Here is a 19,553-nt window from a genome sequence, read left to right on the forward strand (position 1 = left end):
TACCGAAAATATACCCGTCAAGGAGTGTCTTGTTCCATTAGAAAACACCAACAAATCATCAGCAAACAACAAATGTGTAATCAACGGGTCCTCACATTTCGGGTGCAACCTGATTTTACCATCTTCAACCGCCTTTTCTAAGATTTTAGATAGGACTTCCATCACCATAATGAAAAAGTACCGAGAGATACCATCACCTTGTCGTAGGCCCTTTTTTCCTCTGAAAAAACCCGCAAACTCTCCATTTATGGACAGAGTATCAAGGTGAAGTGATACACTCTTTAACCCAAGTTCTGAACAGAGGAGAAAAATTCTGAGCTTCCATCACTTTTATCACAAAGTCCCAGCAAACCACATCGAATGCCTTCCTTATATCAACTTTAAGCATTGAGCTCCTCTGGCACGTAGCCTTTGTGTAATCTCTTATGAGCTCAGACGAGAGTAGCACATTTTCTCTTAGACTTCTTTCTTTTAGGAACGCCGCCTGGTTGATGCTTATACACTCCTGCAGCAAAGGCTTAAGACGATTTGTAATAATTTTCGAGATTACCTTATAGATGATATTGCAGCAACTGATAGGTCTGAAATCTCGAAGATGGCAAGCTTGCGGATTCTTTGGGATGAGCGTGATGGCAGTGTTGCTTAGATCCTTTAGGAGTCTACCATTCCTGAAGAATTCCTGAACCCCCGCAATAATATCATTTCCCACCACTGTCCAGGCTAATTTTAGGAACTCCACAGAATATCCATCGGGCTCTCGGCACTTGTCAAGTGGTAGAGCAAAGACTGTCTTAGGGCATGACTGGTTTTCCCGCTACCACCCGCAACCACAGCTTTTGCGGTTGGTACCGGTTGTTGGCGTTCTGTAACTATCATTCAATTCGCTCTAAACCGCTTCAAACCGCTCTAAACCTCATAAATTCAAAAGCTGGTTCTAGTTAGCGTTTGCGGTTGCAGGAGGATAATTTTTTTTCTTTTTTTTAAACAATATAAATACAAAAATAAAAATATTCAATAAAAAATTTAAATTGTAATTATAGAAATACTAAAATATATTTATTATATTTTAATTAATTTTATAAAATTTTGAAATAAAAATATTTTCTATAATTTTTAAAAATTTTAAACTATAACTTTCTAAATGTATTTTTTATATTTTTATAATATTATGGTTTTTGATATTTTTATTATTATATAAAATGTAAGTATTGTTAATTTATTATTTAACCGCAGCTGTATGTGTAGTTAACCAGTCATAAATATCCCGCAAACACTCCAATTTTTAACCGCGGAACCAGTCGTACAAATCTCTTAAAACTGTTAGAAACCGCAACCACCCGCATTCGCAAACTCTCACAACCGCAGCCGCAACCGCTGCGTTTGAACCAGTCAGAACCTTAGTTATCTCCTCAGTGGCGGATAAAATTCATGGTTGTTACATACATAATGCTAAAAATTTTATAACTTCTCGTATACTACATATCATACGTTAATATGGAGCTTTTAGAATAGGCTATTTTTAGAAGGGACAATTTGCTGAATATTCATAAGGAGCACTAAAATGAAGAATATAGCCATTCTACAGTAAAAACCCATCGATGTGACAAGTTCACCTAAAATTACCCGTAATAACCTCCGAAGCGCGTGTGCGTGCAAATGATTCCAATGCACATGCTATACTATACTATATAAAATGTAATATAGTCTCAAAAGATAACCCTTAAACCTTAAACCCAAACCCTAAACCCAACTTCTTAACTCAAACCGTAAACAATAACGGAGCTACCTAAACCCTAAACCAAAACTGTAAACCATAAACCCAAACCCTAAACACAAATTCTTAACCCAAACCATAGACTCAAACGGAGCTACTTAAACCCTAAACCCCCTAAATCCAAATTCTAAACCCAAATTGTAAAACCAAACCATCGTCCATAACGGAACTATCTAAACCCTAACCTTGAAGGTCTAAACCCAAACCGTAGACCCTAAACCCAAACCTTAAATCCAAAACCCCCTAAACCGAAACTCTAAACACTAAACCCAAACCGTAAACCCTTAACCTAAACCCTAAACCCAAATTGTAAAACCAAACCATCGCCCATAACGGAGCTACCTAAACCCTAACCTTGAAGGTCTAAAATATACTATATTTCATTTAGAATAGTATGGTAATTGATGATAGTTACTATATTGATGATTGGGAAAAGGAGAAAAATGGATAGGTGAGGAACAGAAGGGGAGGAGGAGGAAGGAGGAAAGATAGAAGTATGGAGGAAAGGAAGGAGGAATGGAGAGAAAGACAAAGAGAGATCGGGGGAGGGAGGGGAGGAGAGAAAGAGTAGGAGGGAGTGTAAGAGTGAAAGCGACATAAGAGGAAACTATACTATTTTGATGAATAGATTAGTATACTATAATGTAATGTTTATTCAAAGATTGTATGAAAGCTATATAAACTGTCAATACAAAGAGAGATCGGGGGAGGGAGGGGAGGAGAGAAAGAGTAGGAGGGAGTGTAAGAGTGAAAGCGACATAAGAGGAAACTATACTATTTTGATGAATAGATTAGTATACTATAATGTAATGTTTATTCAAAGATTGTATGAAAGCAATATAAACTGTCAATACAAACATGTATGTGAATCTCCATTAACTTAGAGCATTCATTCAACACAATAGCAAAATAATACCATTTATAAAGCATGAAATTTCAAAACGCAAATACACATTACCACTCAATATATAAATAAGGTGAAAGCTATATATTAGCGACAATACTGAAGGATAAGACAACAAAGCTGATGGAGTAGTGAAGGAGAAGAATCATAAGGCAAAGGAGATACACTTTACCGAAGAGGAGGAGAAGAATTGTAACATACTATACTGTAATTATAAAATAGAATAGAGTACATTGCACAACGTTACTGTTCATCTTCCCCAATTCAATCCATCGTCTGTTTTCACTATCTCCAACCCAACAAACCAGACACCTGACATATATAATCACCCACAGATACAAGACGAGATCAGCTTGAAACTTAGACTATATACCCAAATGCTATGAAATCAAATCAAACTTACCTTGATTTGTTGGGTTTGGAAACTCAATTGTGCCGCCGTAAAATTGAAAAAAACTACTGAAACCCTAACTCTCAATATCCTACTTATACCGCACAACCGAAAGCACGCACCCTCTTCAAATCTCCCTTCTTCGCTGTATGCAAGAGTTTGTAAAGTAAAAACAATTTTTCAATTTGCAAGATAATAATACTCGTTGATGTTTACACGCGCATAAAATGTTATTTTTGGTACTTTATACAACAATATATAACATATAGTAGCCAAAGTGATGTTATGGATATGGAGTTAATTTTTCCTTTTCTTATGTATAAAGACTCCAATTCCCCTTTTTAGAATTAGAAATGCACTATATTTTGTATTAGAAACGTAACAACTCTTTTCTGTTCATATCAATATCAAATAAAATATCTGTGAACACAAATCTTTTTGATCATGTGCTAAATGGATGATAGTTCTTTTTTGTTTCTTGACGTCATATTATAAATATTTGGTTATAAATTTAATTTTGATACATATCACGAGGTGGACATGAAGACAAAGTGCTATGGACGGTGAAGTATCCCCGCCGCAATTTCTCCTATGTAAAACACGTTAAATTGACATAATTTCTTCTTACTTTTAAAAACAAAAACGCGTTGTAAAAATTCAATTTTAAGGTTATGATTGGCGACAACTGATTCGCGGATTTCAAAGCGGTATTTCGAAAACCGCACTCGGTTCACCATTCACACTATCTTGTTTTCAAATGCGTTTTTTTGTATACAGTAAAACAAAAAACGCACTTCAAAAAATAACAGAGAGAATAGGCTTATAAAAGCAATAACGCTTCTCAAAAGCAGACCGCATATATTAACCAGCGGTCCAATGAAATCCGCACTGGTCAATAGCTTTTTTCTTATTTTCGATTTTTAAAATAATATTTTAACTCTATATAAATACCTATTGGACAATACTATACTAACATTCATTCTACACCTAAAAAACGTAACATTTTTTGATTCAACCGTTTCCAATATTTTTTTTTCCTGAACTGACTCAAATAAATTGTTTTTTCCTATGTTAAAAAGTAAAATTAGTTATAAAATTAATACTAATGCACTGAATTTAAATTAAACTGGAAATATGTTAAATTTCAACTAAGTAACGTTATATATACTAATACACATACATATTATTGTTATACTGTTAAATTAGTTATCTTTTAGTAAATTTATATAGTAGCTATGCATTCTAAATAATGCAGTCAATCTTATTGTAGTTAATTGAAAATTTAATAGCGATGTGCACTTCTATATCAAATACCTAAAATATAAATTATATACTAATTCTTTTAGTTAAATTTAGTTTAAGTAAAATTATTAATAATCTTTACAATATTTTTAAATTTGTATTTTTAAATAATTTTAGTAGCTAAATTTATATGAACATAAATGTAAATTAAAAGTTTATTTAAAATTATGTATAAAACAATTATGATATTATTGCACGTTGGTGGGTTATGCGGGGCGGGTTGACCCGCTCCACGTAATCCTACTTTATCATGATACTGCTGTTCTGGCAATTTATACGACACGCGGAGAACAAATGGTGCAAATAAGAGATAATATTGCAAATATGTTGTGAGAAAATCAAAATATTCCATAATGTTTTTTTTGTATTTTACTTTTTTAATATGTATGTAATTTAAATTTTTAATTCAGATAAATTTTGGTATTGAAATTTTCTAAATAAGGAAAAAAAACATCAATAACAGTAAATAAATTATTTTAACTTTAAACTATATTGATTTCATTGATATTTTTGTTTAATATTATTTTTTTTATTATTCAATTCCGCAAACTATACATGTTCACCAATCAACACAATTCCGCACCGCTAATTTTGTCAAAACCGCACTTGTCCCGCAAACCGCACGAACCGCAGTTAGACCGTACCGCACTTAAATTCCGTCCCGCTAATATTACCAATTCCGCGGTCACCATTCGGACCCTAAGCATCAGTCCTGAAACCCGAAAATTACTAACACACAATCATTTAAAACTAAATAACACAAAAATACATATGGTTGGGAACAACTGTAATGTGATTCATTAAAGATTACAAAATCAATACTATATTTCATCACGTATATTTAAAAAAAATTCTTGTCACAGATATGGCGATCTCTACCAAATGATTAAGTAAATAAACTACCATAACTGGAAATTTAGTGATATGTTTTTAATCATTTTTAGATATGTAGAATAATATTTTAAAACATCAAGTTTAAATAGAAAGAGAGTAATCTTAAAAGAAGGAAATAAAATCTGAGCAGATACTGACTCAAAGGTTGGTCAAAACACAACTGGTTGGAGATAATTATCCACGTCACGCTGACTTGTTTCTCCTCCCAACTTGTCAATTTCTTTAATAGTATATCCTAAAATATCACAAAAACTGAACAACACAGCTGTTCTTCTTGAGTCCTAATTTATTATTTTGCTGCTAAGGACTCAATTTATTTCATTATTTCATAATTCAGGACAGACTTCCTCAATTTTGGTGCAACAAAGAAACGGACAAGAGTAACATCTTCTTTTTGTAATTTCAGTTTGAGGACACAATGCAAGTTAAGTTTGCTCCCTAAGGACTCACACTGTCTCCAAATATGCAGGAAGGACTTTTTGATTGGATCAATATAAATACATTTCTTCATTCTCTTGCACCTTCATCAGCATCTTCACAGTATCTTGGTTTTTGATCACCTTTTCTGTTTTAAATTTACGTATCAACTTCCTAACACGATGACTGTTCTTGTTGAACATTACGTCTCTGGTAACGTTTCATTTCTTTTTTTCTTTTAATATATTAGAGAACGCTATGCTTAGATTAGTTCTGAACAATGATAGTATATAAGATTTTTATCCATAAACATATGAAACTTACGTTTTGATCATTTTATAGATTCAAGAATCGAGGAAAAGAAAACAAAAGAGGAGAGGGGTGATGGAGGTTTTATGGTTCCAAAATCTAAAGAAACTGATGAATTCGATGCTCCTGATATCAATTTCCTGGGCCACTCTTTTAGGTTTGTGCTTTTTCTTTTGTCTCTAGAGATATAACTACATTGATTAACCTGCATGTGATAATATGTTTATGAATGTTGCACATGAAAATTTATCACTATCATTTTCTATTTATGTTTAGGGACTATGAGAACGGTGAAAGCGAGAGACAGCAGGGTGTTGAGGAATTCTACAGGATGCAACATATTCATCAGACTTATGATTTTGTAAGTTTAATTAAATTAAAGTTTTATGAGGCTAACTAAATTAAAAATATCTAGTGTTAATAGAAAGCTAACAACTTAGAAAAAATTGAAACAGGTGAAAGATATGAGAAAAGAGTATGGAAAAGTTAACAAAATGGAAATGAGTATATGGGAATGTTGTGAGCTATTGAACAATGTGGTTGATGAGAGCGATCCTGATCTCGATGAGCCTCAAATTCAACACCTTCTCCAAACCGCTGAAGCCATCCGCAAGGATTATCCTAACGAAGACTGGCTCCATCTCACTGCTCTTATCCACGGTACATGTCTTCTTCTGCTATATCATAACTATATATGTACACAATACAAATTTTGAACATTTTCAATGTATCGTATATAATAGTTATTCACACAAAAATGACTATGTGTTTCTACGAATTTATAATTACAATCTTTTAATTTAAGTCGAGAGGTCCAAAATGATAAAAGGCTGCAAGTTGAACTTGTCAATGGCGCTGGTTGTGTAACATGAAATTCAATAAAATGCCATCATCCCACGTTATAAATGTTGCAATATAAAACGGCCAACAGTTTCAAAGATTTTTTGTTGTACCATTCTCTTTGAAGCAAAACATGTACACATGAGAATTAATTATATTCTAAGCTACCGTTTTTTAATACCCTGGTTTAGAATACTTGTAGAAGAGATTCTTGTGTCAGTATTGGATTTTGAATTACTGTTGGTTTTTATCCAGATCTTGGAAAGGTTCTCCTTTTGCCAGAATTCGGTGGTCTTCCTCAGTGGGCTGTCGTTGGTATGTACATTAAATATGAATGATCCTATTTTAAGTTTTTGTGGACTATATACTTGTCTAGAACTATATTTTCGTTTAATTCTGTAAAATAGCAACAAAAAAGTACACAGTTTAACACTTCCATTGAATTATAGGCGACACATTTCCAGTTGGATGCACCTTCGACCCGGCCAATATTCACCACAAGGTAAAAATATAATGCACTAGGTCTATCGGTAGTGTATTTCAGATTTTGTGAAAGACAAGTTCGAATTTAAACGTAGATGATGGTTGAGTTATGTTAATTAATATATTTACCATTACTATATTGCAGTATTTTAAAGAAAATCCTGATAATAACACCCCAAAGTACAACACCAAAAATGGAGTTTACAGTGAAGGATGTGGACTGGACAATGTCCTTATGTCATGGGGTCATGACGACTACATGTATTTGGTAATAATCAGTTTCTTATTTTCTGTAAATGATTATGATTTAAAAGAACTACCAAAACTTATAATATGATTGATTTGATAATTTAAAATAGGTGGCCAAGGAGAATGGCGCAACTCTTCCTCACGCTGGTCTCTTCATTATTCGATACCATTCCTTTTATCGTACGTTTTCAAATGTGTCAACCATATCTTATGTTTCACTCACTAAATTTAGTATAGATATCAGCTACTTTTTAATTACTAAAATTCTAATAAATAATCGTGCAGCATTGCACAAAGCGGGAACCTACACACACTTGATGAACGATGAAGACAGGGAGGATCTCAAGTGGCTCCATGTTTTCAAGTAAATTTTTGTCATTTATTTTATGTTGTTACTATTCTATATTCTAAGTTTTTTTATTCAAACGAATTAAAAAAATTGCAGTAAATATGACCTATACAGTAAGAGCAAAGTTCATGTAGATGTCGAACAAGTGAAGCCTTACTACATTTCCCTTATCAACAAGGTAAAAATACTTTCTATGTACAATAGAATATATGTGTTACTATATATCCATATTTGTAAACATATCATGCGCTTCAATGCAGTATTTTCCGGCAAAACTAAAATGGTGAAAGATAAAAGTTGGGAGATCACTGATTACATTTTACTTGGAGGACGAGACGGAAGGTTGATGAGTTTCTACTGCATAAAAAGAAAGTTTAAATTATCTAATAAGAAATAATGTTCATTCTTCTTTTCTTTTCCCAATCATTTTAAGAATGACGTTGTATTTAATCAATAAAATAAAATAAATTGATCTCTATATCTTTAAGTTCCTAAGTTCAAATTTTACCTTTGATATTTCAGTATCTTCGGTCAATTATCAAATAAATTTGGATTAGTGAACAAAAATCCATTCTCAGTATTTGTTAAGCTAGGACCGTCAGTCCAACATTTTTAATTTTTGTTTGATGCCCTAAGCTTGTGATGACCACGAAAAATATGTCGACTTAAAAAAGAGGTTATAACTTATAAGTAATGAAATTTTATGGAACGGTTCGCCATAAACCATGAAGGTAGATTTGGAAACTACAATACGATACTAATACTACTCCTACACATTCAAGCATCTTCTAACTATACCAGCAAGGAAAGAGTTGGTGGTGAGAGATATTGTTTAAAGTATCCGTTTAAATGTTTTTCCCATTTTGATAACGCCACTGCAAGACGACATGAACTCATTAATTGGTTTGATATATGTTTTTAAGTTTGAAAAAATAGCGACATTGTTCTCTCTTGAAGATTTCTGTAAGAATTTATATATTTTTGGTTAAACATATTTGCAATTTGGAAAACTAAAGGATATAAAAAAGAATGATTTTGTTTTTAAGTGGCTAATAAACAATACAAGTAGGTTAAGTAGAATGAAACGGATATTTGAAGTCCCCATTAAACTAACATCTCTAACCCCTACCATTCAAAGCATGTAAGAAACAAATTGTTCTTTAGATTCGACCAGAGACAAAAGAGTGAAGCAGTAATAATATTACAGAAGTTGTCTTAACAAACAGTGGGATGAAAAGGAAACGAACAAAGGCTCTTGAATTTAATGGGCTTTGTCCATGAGCTGTATAGGTGAAAGTATGTTGGCTTTGCTGGTCTCGACAATGCAACCATTCATGACCATTTCCTCGAGCATGAAATGAGCTTTCTCGAGATGGAACATTATGTCCAGCTCACACTAGATGCATGAAACAAGAATCGAATCACACATAGAAGACACAAAACAAGACAAAACTCTCTATTCAGTTACTAAAACTTACCACATTCCCAAAATGCTTGTCCATAGTCTCAACCAAAAGATGTATGAACTCTAGAATCGCCAGCTCGTTCTACAACAAGACTCCAAGAAAAATGCTTTAATCAGTTGTTAAAATCAACACACCTAGAGCACATAAAAGGTAACGGTATAATAACTTACTTCATCGTCATCAACACCAACCATGAAAAACAAAGACGCGTAACGCCTGTAGACGATCTTGTAGTTGCGATGCTCCACAAACGAACACTGCTTCGTTAAGAGCCAGCCAATACACCAACATATGAACAAAGGAACTCAAACATCAATCGAATCTAATCTAATCACAAATTTCGATGAAACTAAGAGATTTTTCAAAAGCTAATGCCGGATCGATCTGATAGAATCAAATTTTCCAATTCCAGGATTTGAAACAGCTAATTACGACCCAAAGCAGATCGAGATCGGAGCCAAAAATCACGATCGAATTTGGAAGAGAAAGAGAGGTTAACCTGCTGGTCGTTGCGGGCGAGGCATTTACGAACGATCTCGCCTTCGAGAGCACGGCGTTCCTCGAGAGTGAGCCACTCGTAGTACTGAGCAAGGCGAGTCTGGCCTTGCTTGTTCACCATCAGTATGAACCTTATTCCCATCTTCCTTCCTCTCTCTCTCTCAGATCTTTCGATTTTTTACTTCTTCTTCTTGAGGATACATACACACGTCATCGCTATTTTTTATTTTTTGTTTTTAATAGGAGAAAATTAACTATTTTTTTCGAAAAGAACTGTATTTATCGGCCCATATATAAATACTAAGCAGGCTTAGCTCAAACTTACCCTAGCCCGCTAATAAAAATGCCTTACGTCCTAGCCAACATTAGTGTGTTTATGTACATCATTTGGTAGATTATTTCGGGTTGCGTGGCATGGTTCTTAAATCTTGGTGAATTCATGACATCAAATTATTCTTATTATTTTCTTTTTTGAATAAACCATAATGTTCGACGGCCAAAATGTGGATCCCGGTGATGCCGATATTGTGAAGCGGTGTCCAATTAGTTTTGGGTTTCTTCTTGTGCTAACGAAATAAGACCGGCCCAAGTAACATCAGTCCGTGAAATCATTTAAGCTCGGTAACGAGCTGGTGCTGAGTCAGCAGTCAGTTACAAAAGCAGGTCCCGCAAAGGTTGTACAACGATCATCATCTTCCTTATAAAGCAGAAGAGGTTGAGAAAAAATAGAGGATTTGTGGCAAAGAGTAGAGAAATATTACACACAGAGCAAGGAGAAAGAAGAAGATCGAGATAAAGAGATCGAGGAAGAGATCATAGCTCTTGAGATTACTGCGCTTTCTCCGGTTCACGACTACTAGTCTTCAGCGTCAGAAGGCTCAGAGGCTGACAGCGAGTCATCCTCGTCGTAATCACTGTGCTAATCCTCTCCGGTGATCACTTTGTGTATGTTCTTGTAATACCTGCACAAAGAGAGATTAACTCATTACTATTGTATCGTATTGATCATAGTGAAAGCATGAGTTTTCTTCTCTCCCTAGTCAGTAAAAAACGAAGACTAGATAAACACATCCTAAGTTATACGTCGCTTAAAAATCATGCCTGGATCCAAAAAAAAAGTAAGCTAAAAAACTCTCCCAGGCACGATCTTCGAGAAAGGTCCCCCGAAAGTTGACTCCGTAAACTCACCCGTTTAACCGCCAGTTTCTTACCGTTTCTGAACAACTTTCTGCTGCAAATCAGAGAATCTTTTCAAATTCCTTCCCTTTAGAGAATTATCCACCGGTCCTTGAGCAGACCCCACCGCGTGAAGCTCAAAACGCCGGGTTCATACCCCCGACTCGGGTCGGCGGGACCGCCATGACAACCGACGATACCTCGACGATGAACCCACAAGACCAGCCCCACGAAGTTTTTATCTCTCTCTGCCTGCTAGAAAGGGTTTCCTCCGTTTAGAAAGCTCAGCTCTCTCCTTGAGATTAGAAGGACTCTTCTTTTACTACCACTCCATCGACAATTTCCTCATTCAATAGCGGAGCCACATACAAAACAGAGCTTTTTTACTATCCAACAGTGTCAACCCAGAATGGAGAATAGGAGACTAACAGCAGCTGAAAAAGGGAAAGGAATGGTCTCAGAACCATACCAAGCTCCACGGAAAGCTCGAGTAAGAGCCCCAGAGCCGGCCAACTCATACCTTCTCCAGAAACACTCCCTAACCCTAATTGGTAGGGTCACGAACCTATCTGTTCAAAAGGTTTGGTCTTTACTACCTTTCTTCACAGACCGCTGGGCCACTGAGACACGCCCGGTGGGGTCCGACCTCGGACAAGGTATGTTCCAGTTCCAATTTGCAAGAGAAGAGGATCTCCTCTCGGTCCTTGAAAAGCGACCCTACCGCTATGCAAAGTGGATGGTCATCGTAGAAAGATGGAACCCCACCACTGCACCTGACTTTCCATCACTCATTCCGTTTTGGATTAAAGTCCAGGGCCTCCCTGTGCACCTCTGGACGGAGGATACTGTCAAAGTTATAGGGGAAGATCTGGGTGTTTATGAAACAGCCGATATAACTTCACTCAGTGCTAGAATAAGGGTACAGATCAATGGGAGACTTCCCCTCATCATGGAATCAATTGTTGAGTTTCCAAACGGCGACGAAGTAACAGCAACCCTCGTCTATGAAGGCCTGGATAAACACTGCACCTACTGCAAGCGCTTAGACCATGAAGCTAGAGAATGCCTAAAGGCTAAAGCAGAGAAAAAAGAGCAACAATCTCAAGTGGAGGAAGAAAAGAAAGCTCATACTCAATCTGAAAACGCAAGGGGCTACAATGACCACAGACCCTCAGAGTATGGAAAATCAACCTCCCTTCGGCATAGAAACTCTGAGCGTTTAGGCCCTTATAGCAGAGATAATCGAAGCTATTCTCGTGAACGACACCATGGAGTGTACAAACCTTCTGAATCAACCAGAAACACAAATCCCAGAAGATCGGAAGACAGAAACTATCAGTGGCGGCAAATCTCAGATAAAAGAGCAATGGAGAGAGAACGATCCTCTCACACATCTGCTTTCCGTGCAGCACAGAGGAACAACAGCCAACCTCCCCGGTTTGAGATACCACAAACTACAGACCCTTCAGCTAGAGTTGGGAGACTTCCTAGCCCTCCAATTCTTCCCCGAATTGACAGAGAGGAATCTAGTGCATCTAAAGGAGGACACGTCTCAACTGATAGGGGGATTCCCCTACGGTTACCAATCGATGACCTCCCCACAGATGCGATGGAAGAAGCGTTGGGAGAAGTTAGAGGTTTTATGAACCAATATGCGTCTGTAGCTGATCCAACAGAGAGCGCAGCTCGGATGGAGAGATACCGTCAAGCGGAAGAACTTGGAGAATTTGAGGAAACAGCCGCACATATGGTGAGAGCAAAACTTGCGTCACAAGCAACCCCTCCAATGGAACGTACGGCTACGCCTAGTCCAAAAAGAACCTCTGCCATCCTCCGGCTGGGACCCCCTCCACCACTCTCAAAGGGAACAAGCCCACCTGACCAAACCGCGCCCCGACGCAAGCCGGGAAGACCACCAGGATCAAAGAGAACAGTACATTCGAGTCCAAAACTCTTAGCGGGCTCTACCTCACGAAAACGAAAGGTACAACAGACAAAACCTCCTACATGCCGTAGGAAGCTCACTCCAGCTAATACGCCAAGTGCTGTACCAAGAGGGCAGAAAAACAGACCTACAAACTCACGCGATAGCTCTAACAGGAGAGGCTCGTCACAGAACTCAGACGATCAGCCGCTATCCCGCATGGTGCCTGCGATCACAAAGAAGAAGAAGACGGATTTTCACAATCCGTCAACTCTCGTTCCTTAAAAATTGCGAGCTGGAACTGCCAAGGCTTGGGGAATCCTTGGACAGTTCAACGTCTCGGGGAAATAAAGAAAAGCACCAGCCCGGATGTTTTATTTCTCATGGAAACTAAGAACCCCAATGAATTTGTACTTGATAAATGCAAGCATTTGGATTACGAGTATTATGATTTAGTACCTCCCACGGGCCACGGTGCGGGTGGTTTGGCCCTATTTTGGAAACAAGAAATAAAACTCGAAGTTTTGGAAGCTAGTGCAAACCTAATTGATACCGAGATTGAAGTTGAGGGACAAAAGTTCTTTGCATCTTTCATTTATGGAGATACAGAGAAGCACAAGCGGAAGGAACTATGGGACTACCTAGTCAACCTTGCTGAAGAAAGAGACTCACCCTGGTACATTACCGGGGATTTCAACGACCTCCTCAGCAATGACGAGAAAACAGGAGGCAATGAACGACCGGAAGGATCCTTTGCTGACATGCGCACTTTCTTTGCGGAAGGAGACCTTTTTGATATTCAACATACAGGGGATTCCCTTTCATGGAGAGGACAACGAGGAGATGATTTGGTTCGCTGCAGACTCGATCGCGCAGCTGCAAACTCTAAATGGGCGGAGAGATTCCCAACAGCGAGATGTGTTTACCTTCCATACGAAGCATCAGATCATAAGCCCCTGATTTCAGTTTTTGAACCGTGCAAGAAGAGGCGCCGAGGGTTATTCAGATATGATCGCCGTCTAAAGGATAACCCCGAAGTAACGTTACTGATCCGAGAGACCTGGCAAGCTGCTAGAGCAAAGTCTATTTCGGAGAGGATAGGATTGGTGCGAGGAGCTATATCGAGATGGAACAAAACGAAACAGAGCAACAGCCGCATAGTGATCGAGAGAAAGCGAGAGGAACTGGAAACGGCACTAACAAGTCCTCTAAACGACACAGAACTTATCCAAAAAATCTCCAGCGACCTGAAAGCGGCCTATAAATCAGAAGAAGCATACTGGAGGCAAAGGAGTAGATTGCTGTGGTTAAGGCTGGGCGACCGGAACTCGGGTTTCTTTCATGCTACAACAAAAAACAGGAGACGAGCAAATTCCTTCTCGGTGATAGAGGACCTCGATGGGAATCCAGTTTATAAGGAGGATCAGATTGCCAAGGTCATAGTGCAATATTTTAACAACCTGTTTACCAGCACCGCAGGAGAACGAGCAGAAGTGGTAACCGCAGCTCTCCAACCGAAGGTTTCTACGGAGGAGAATGAGAGACTCATAAAGATCCCAGACGCCGGGGAGATAAGAACGGCAGTGTTCTCAATTCATGCTGATAAGGCACCAGGCCCGGACGGGTTTTCAGCGGGTTTTTTCCACTCAAACTGGGACACTATTGGACCGGATATCATAGAGGAAATCCAAGGTTTCTTTGTCACGGCGAAGCTCCCAGCGAAGATCAATGATACCTTCGTCCGATTAATCCCAAAGGTACATAGCCCGCAGACAGTCGCTGAATATAGACCGATCGCTCTATGCAACGTGTACTACAAGATCATCTCCAAGATCCTAACAAAACGACTGCAGCCTCTCCTCTCTTCAATCATCTCGGAAAACCAATCGGCCTTTGTTCCCGGGAGAGCCATATCGGACAATGTTCTCATCACCCACGAAGTTCTCCACTTCCTCCAAACTTCCAAAGCAGAGAAGATTTGCTCAATGGCTGTGAAAACAGACATGAGTAAAGCATATGACAGGCTAGAATGGGAGTTTATCCAACTCGTCCTTGAAAGATTGGGATTCCATCCGACATGGATAGAGTGGATAATGGAATGTGTCTCTTCAGTTACCTACGCCTTCCTCATCAACGGCTCGCCTAGAGGAAGAGTTAAACCGAGCCGGGGTATCCGTCAAGGAGATCCCCTCTCACCATACTTGTTCATTCTGTGTGGGGAAGTACTCTCGGGGTTGTGTAACAGAGCACAAATAGAGGGAGAGATGATGGGTGTCCGAGTGGCACGAGGCAGTCCGCAAGTGAACCACCTTCTCTTCGCGGACGACACTATGTTCTTTACTAGAGCAAATGCGGAAAGCGCAACAGCCCTCAAGCGGATCCTACAGCGGTATGAAACCGCCTCAGGACAGTGCATTAACACTGATAAATCGTCAGTCACTTTCTCCCGTAAAGCACCAGCATCACTGAAATCAAGCATGAAGAATATCTTGAGCATTCAAAAAGAGGGAGGGGTCGGAAAGTACCTTGGTTTGCCCGAGAGCTTTGGACGGAAGAAAAAAGATTTATTCTCGTCAATCATTGACAGAATTGTGGTGAAAGCAAAGGGGTGGTCGAATAAATATCTTACGACAGCGGGGAAGATGGTGATGCTCCAAAGTGTCCTATCTCCCATCCCATCTCACGCGATGTCTTGCTTTAAACTGCCTGTCTCACTATGTAAGCGCATTCAATCAGCTTTAACTGGTTTTTGGTGGGGTGATAAAGATGGGAAGAGGAAAATGGCATGGGTCTCTTGGGAGAAAATGACACAACCAAAGTCTGAAGGAGGCCTCGGTTTCAAAGATTTCCAGAGCTTCAATGATGCGTTCTTGGCAAAACTAAGTTGGAGATTAATTCACAACCCGACTTGTCTCCTGAGCAGAGTCCTGATGGGAAAATACTTTCCGGAGACCTCGTTCCTACAGGCTACACACAAATCAGTGGAATCTCATGGCTGGCAAGGACTCTTGATTGGCAGAGACCTCATTCTGAGCAATGCAGGCTGGGCAGTCGGTAATGGGAAATCTATACTCCTATGGAGTGATCCATGGCTGAGCTGCTCGACTCAGACTAGGCCAATGGGCCCACCTCCAATGACCCAGCTAAACCTCACGGTTGACTGCCTCCTCCTACCTGATGGCTCAGAGTGGAACGTGAACGAAATAAGAAGGTTATTGCCGCATGAAGAGAGCAAGATCCTAAGCCTGAAACCGAGCAAAACGGGGGCGCCGGATAAGCTTATCTGGTTAGGAAATGAGTCTGGAGAGTACAGCACTAAATCAGGCTACAGAATGGCGCTTCGTATTTCAAGGGAGACAATTGAAGAACCGGAAACAGAAAACTTTGACTGGACTGCTGGAATTTGGAAGCTCCACACAGCACCAAAAATCAAGTTATTCCTGTGGAAACTATTTCGAGGAGCTCTCCCAGTTGGCGAATGCCTAGCAATTCGCAACATCACGACAACACCACACTGTAAGAGGTGTAACACCCTTGAATCTATGAATCATCTTTTTCTTCACTGTGGAATGGCACAACGGGTCTGGAAATTGGCCCCTTTCACGCACTGCATTGATACAAGAGGATTGATAGATTTGTCTGGTTGTTGGGATTCCCTCTACAAATCCACTTGCCTTCCACCTACGGGAGTAAGCTCCGGACAACTGGCCCCTTGGATCCTCTGGTTTCTATGGCTTGCAAGGAATGACTACATTTTCAACAATAAGGAGACAACCCCAGAAGCGATCATGACAAAGGCGATAGCTGCGGCCCGGGAATGGCTGACGGAACAAGGAGACAACAAGGGCCCAACCCCTAATCAAGGAACAAAGACTCCAGCCTGCACCAACAATTCTGGCTCAACACTGATACAATCAGACGCGGCGTGGAGAGAAGATCTCCAACTGGCGGGACTTGGCTGGACCTTTAGCGGCCAGGACGTCAGATCATCCTTCCTTGCTCATTGTCATTTCGTCAACTCTCCCATTGTGGCTGAGGGGCTAGCGCTGAGGGAAGCTCTAGCTTGTGGTATTGAAAAAGGCCTCCGACAGGTGCGGTGTGAATCAGACTCTTCAAAACTGATTACTGCAATCAACAAAGGCTCCCCGGTGGCGGAAATCTACGGCATTGTCGCTGACATTCGTTGTTTAGCTTTAGCTTTTGATTCTATCTCTTTTTGCTGGATTCAGCGTAGTAGAAACAAGGACGCCGATGCTTTGGCAAAGCAGGCCCTGTGGAATGAATCCATTGTAATAGCTCCCTCAAACATTGGAGTTTAAAAATGAATGAAAAGTTGGTGTTACAAAAAAAAAAGATAAACACATCCTGAGTGTTTCTACTTGCTTTATCACCTAGAAGAAAGTAAATCAATCGCAATTATAATTAAAGTATAAACGGATTAGATAATTTGGATTTGAATCTCGGCCTTAACATATATTTTCTAATCCGCCGGTGGCTGGTGGCCGGCCATAAAAATTACGCGTTATCATCAAGTAAATTAGAATTTATCCCAATTTAAATTCATGCTTAATTCAACTGAAATCAATCACTGGTATTTTCTTTTGTATGTATCCACAACAATAGGTAAAGATCAAAAGTCTGATAGAGAACTATAAGTAGGTGAAAATGTCGTTTTGACTAAAAGTTACAGAGGAGAACGAGCTGGCCATAGTGCCAGGACTTCTCTTAGATAATACAATTGCAAGACATGGTATTCATGGACTCTACTGGTTACACAGTGTGAATGCGCCTGCTTCCTCCCTCGGTCCGGAATGTAACACCATATATCTAACCCAACCGCTTGTCATGAGCCCTTTACAAGGACTCATGTACGATTACATTCGTCAAGAGTATCCTGATTCTGTTAATCATATCACTAGACCATAGATTTTGTTTTCAGTCTTTACCTTATAAGTTGATTAATATAACGATAGAAAAATAAAAATTACTTTCTTAATTGATAACTATTGTTGTTAATCTTAATGCTTTAACTAGATTTTAATCCGCACGTCTGTGCGGATAATTTTTCATTTTATAAATATATTTGATATTATTACAAATATTTTAAATATATAAATTTCATTTTATTATTATATATTGTGTAACTCATAATTTTATTTTTATATTTCTTATTCGGTATTATTAACATATAGTAATTTGTTTCATACATTTTACTTTGTTATTAATTTTTATTACTTACTAATATATTTTCGAGTTAGGTCTAATAAAATAACAATATAAAATAATCAAATAGATAATCTCTTTTAAAACGTTTTTTCTTTAATTTATACATTTTGCTATAATACATTTTAAAATTTTATTTATTTATATTATAGAAAAGAAATATATTTAAAATAATTTATATTTACATGTTATGTTTAAAAAATATACTTTAACATATATTATTCTAGTATTTAGCGGGATTTATAAGGAAAAACACTATTTTTTTTTTAAATAATATAGCCCTATTATTTTAGACGATTTTATACATAGTAGCATATAACACATTATTTTAGTAAATTTTATTGATATATGATATTTTGGATGTTATGATATTGAGTTTACTTTTTATTTTTAATTAAGATTTCAAAATATTAGATTGCTTTAATTTTTACAACATATATAGTTTTTTTTTCTTGGTGCATTTCAAAAAGTTATTCTTTATTATCTATGATTTTATCTTTTGTAAAATTTGAAATATATTATTTTGGGTTTGAATATTTATTTTCAAAATTTATATTTTGTCAAGAAAACTTTAAAAAATTACACAACTATTTTTCAGTTTGGAAGATTACATGAATTTTGAATTTGTTTTTGTTACTATATTACTACATTATCTTATAAGAATATTTGATTTTTTGGTAATATATTCTATTTTCTTCTCAACATATTTCTTTATAATTAAAAATAATAATTAAAATTTGAGTTTTCATTAATATTTTAAATGAATTACTAAAATTTAATAGTTTTCTAATAACATATTTTTTAAATAGTATATGAACTGAAGGTTATTATATACTATTATATTTGTATATAAATATTTTAAACAATATATTGTTGAGAGTTTAAAAATAAATAAAAAGATAATATATAGTTGTAGATATAAAAGTTGAACATATTTTAATTTTTTTTTTTGACAGCAAGACATTCACAGACTCATATTGACTCTGTAAACCAAATCGGCAACTCCGCATCCATATGAACGATGAAAGACGGTTGTTTCCTAGCACTATGTGCCAAGCTATCCGCCCTTTGGTTCTCCGTTCGGGGAATATGGATGATGTCTGAGTTGAGGAAACTTCTTCGTAAAAGCTTGATATCTTCCAGGTAGGTTTCAAATGCTGGTCATTCTTCTGGTTCCGAAACCATCTTCACCAATTGAGAACAATCCGTTGTAAACGTAACCTAAAACTGTCTTAGGTTGAACATATTTTAATAAATTTATTTTTGTATAAATTTGTTTTTGTTAATTTACCTATTTAACAGAATTTTGTCATATTTAATTCATATAGCACTTCTATTTTTATATAACACAGAA

At 37.5% G+C, this 19,553-nt stretch overlaps 3 protein-coding genes across 3 annotated transcripts; 2 read left to right on the forward strand and 1 right to left on the reverse strand.

Moving 5' to 3' along the window:
* Positions 1–5,546: 5,546 nt before the first annotated feature.
* LOC106440588 (inositol oxygenase 2) lies at positions 5,547–8,390 on the forward strand. Its single transcript, XM_013882291.3, has 11 exons — positions 5,547–5,895; positions 6,025–6,148; positions 6,268–6,352; positions 6,447–6,651; positions 7,087–7,146; positions 7,281–7,333; positions 7,460–7,582; positions 7,674–7,743; positions 7,849–7,927; positions 8,009–8,090; positions 8,173–8,390. The coding sequence occupies exons 1-11, from the start codon at positions 5,865–5,867 to the stop codon at positions 8,197–8,199; spliced, it is 939 nt and encodes a 312-aa protein (XP_013737745.2). The 5' UTR covers positions 5,547–5,864; the 3' UTR covers positions 8,200–8,390.
* Positions 8,391–9,054: 664 nt separating this feature from the next.
* LOC106410610 (AP-4 complex subunit sigma) lies at positions 9,055–10,135 on the reverse strand. Its single transcript, XM_013851154.3, has 4 exons — positions 9,878–10,135; positions 9,549–9,635; positions 9,391–9,459; positions 9,055–9,308 (listed from the first exon to the last, which is right to left on the reverse strand). The coding sequence occupies exons 1-4, from the start codon at positions 10,016–10,018 to the stop codon at positions 9,174–9,176; spliced, it is 432 nt and encodes a 143-aa protein (XP_013706608.2). The 5' UTR covers positions 10,019–10,135; the 3' UTR covers positions 9,055–9,173.
* Positions 10,136–11,461: 1,326 nt separating this feature from the next.
* On the forward strand, positions 11,462–13,261 carry LOC125576697 (serine/arginine repetitive matrix protein 1-like). Its single transcript, XM_048737265.1, has one exon. It carries the CDS (start codon positions 11,462–11,464, stop codon positions 13,259–13,261), a length of 1,800 nt encoding a protein of 599 aa, XP_048593222.1.
* The last annotated feature ends 6,292 nt before the right edge of the window (positions 13,262–19,553 follow it).

Source organism: Brassica napus, chromosome A7 (genome assembly GCF_020379485.1).
Source record: "Brassica napus cultivar Da-Ae chromosome A7, Da-Ae, whole genome shotgun sequence".
NCBI lineage: Eukaryota > Viridiplantae > Streptophyta > Magnoliopsida > Brassicales > Brassicaceae > Brassica > Brassica napus.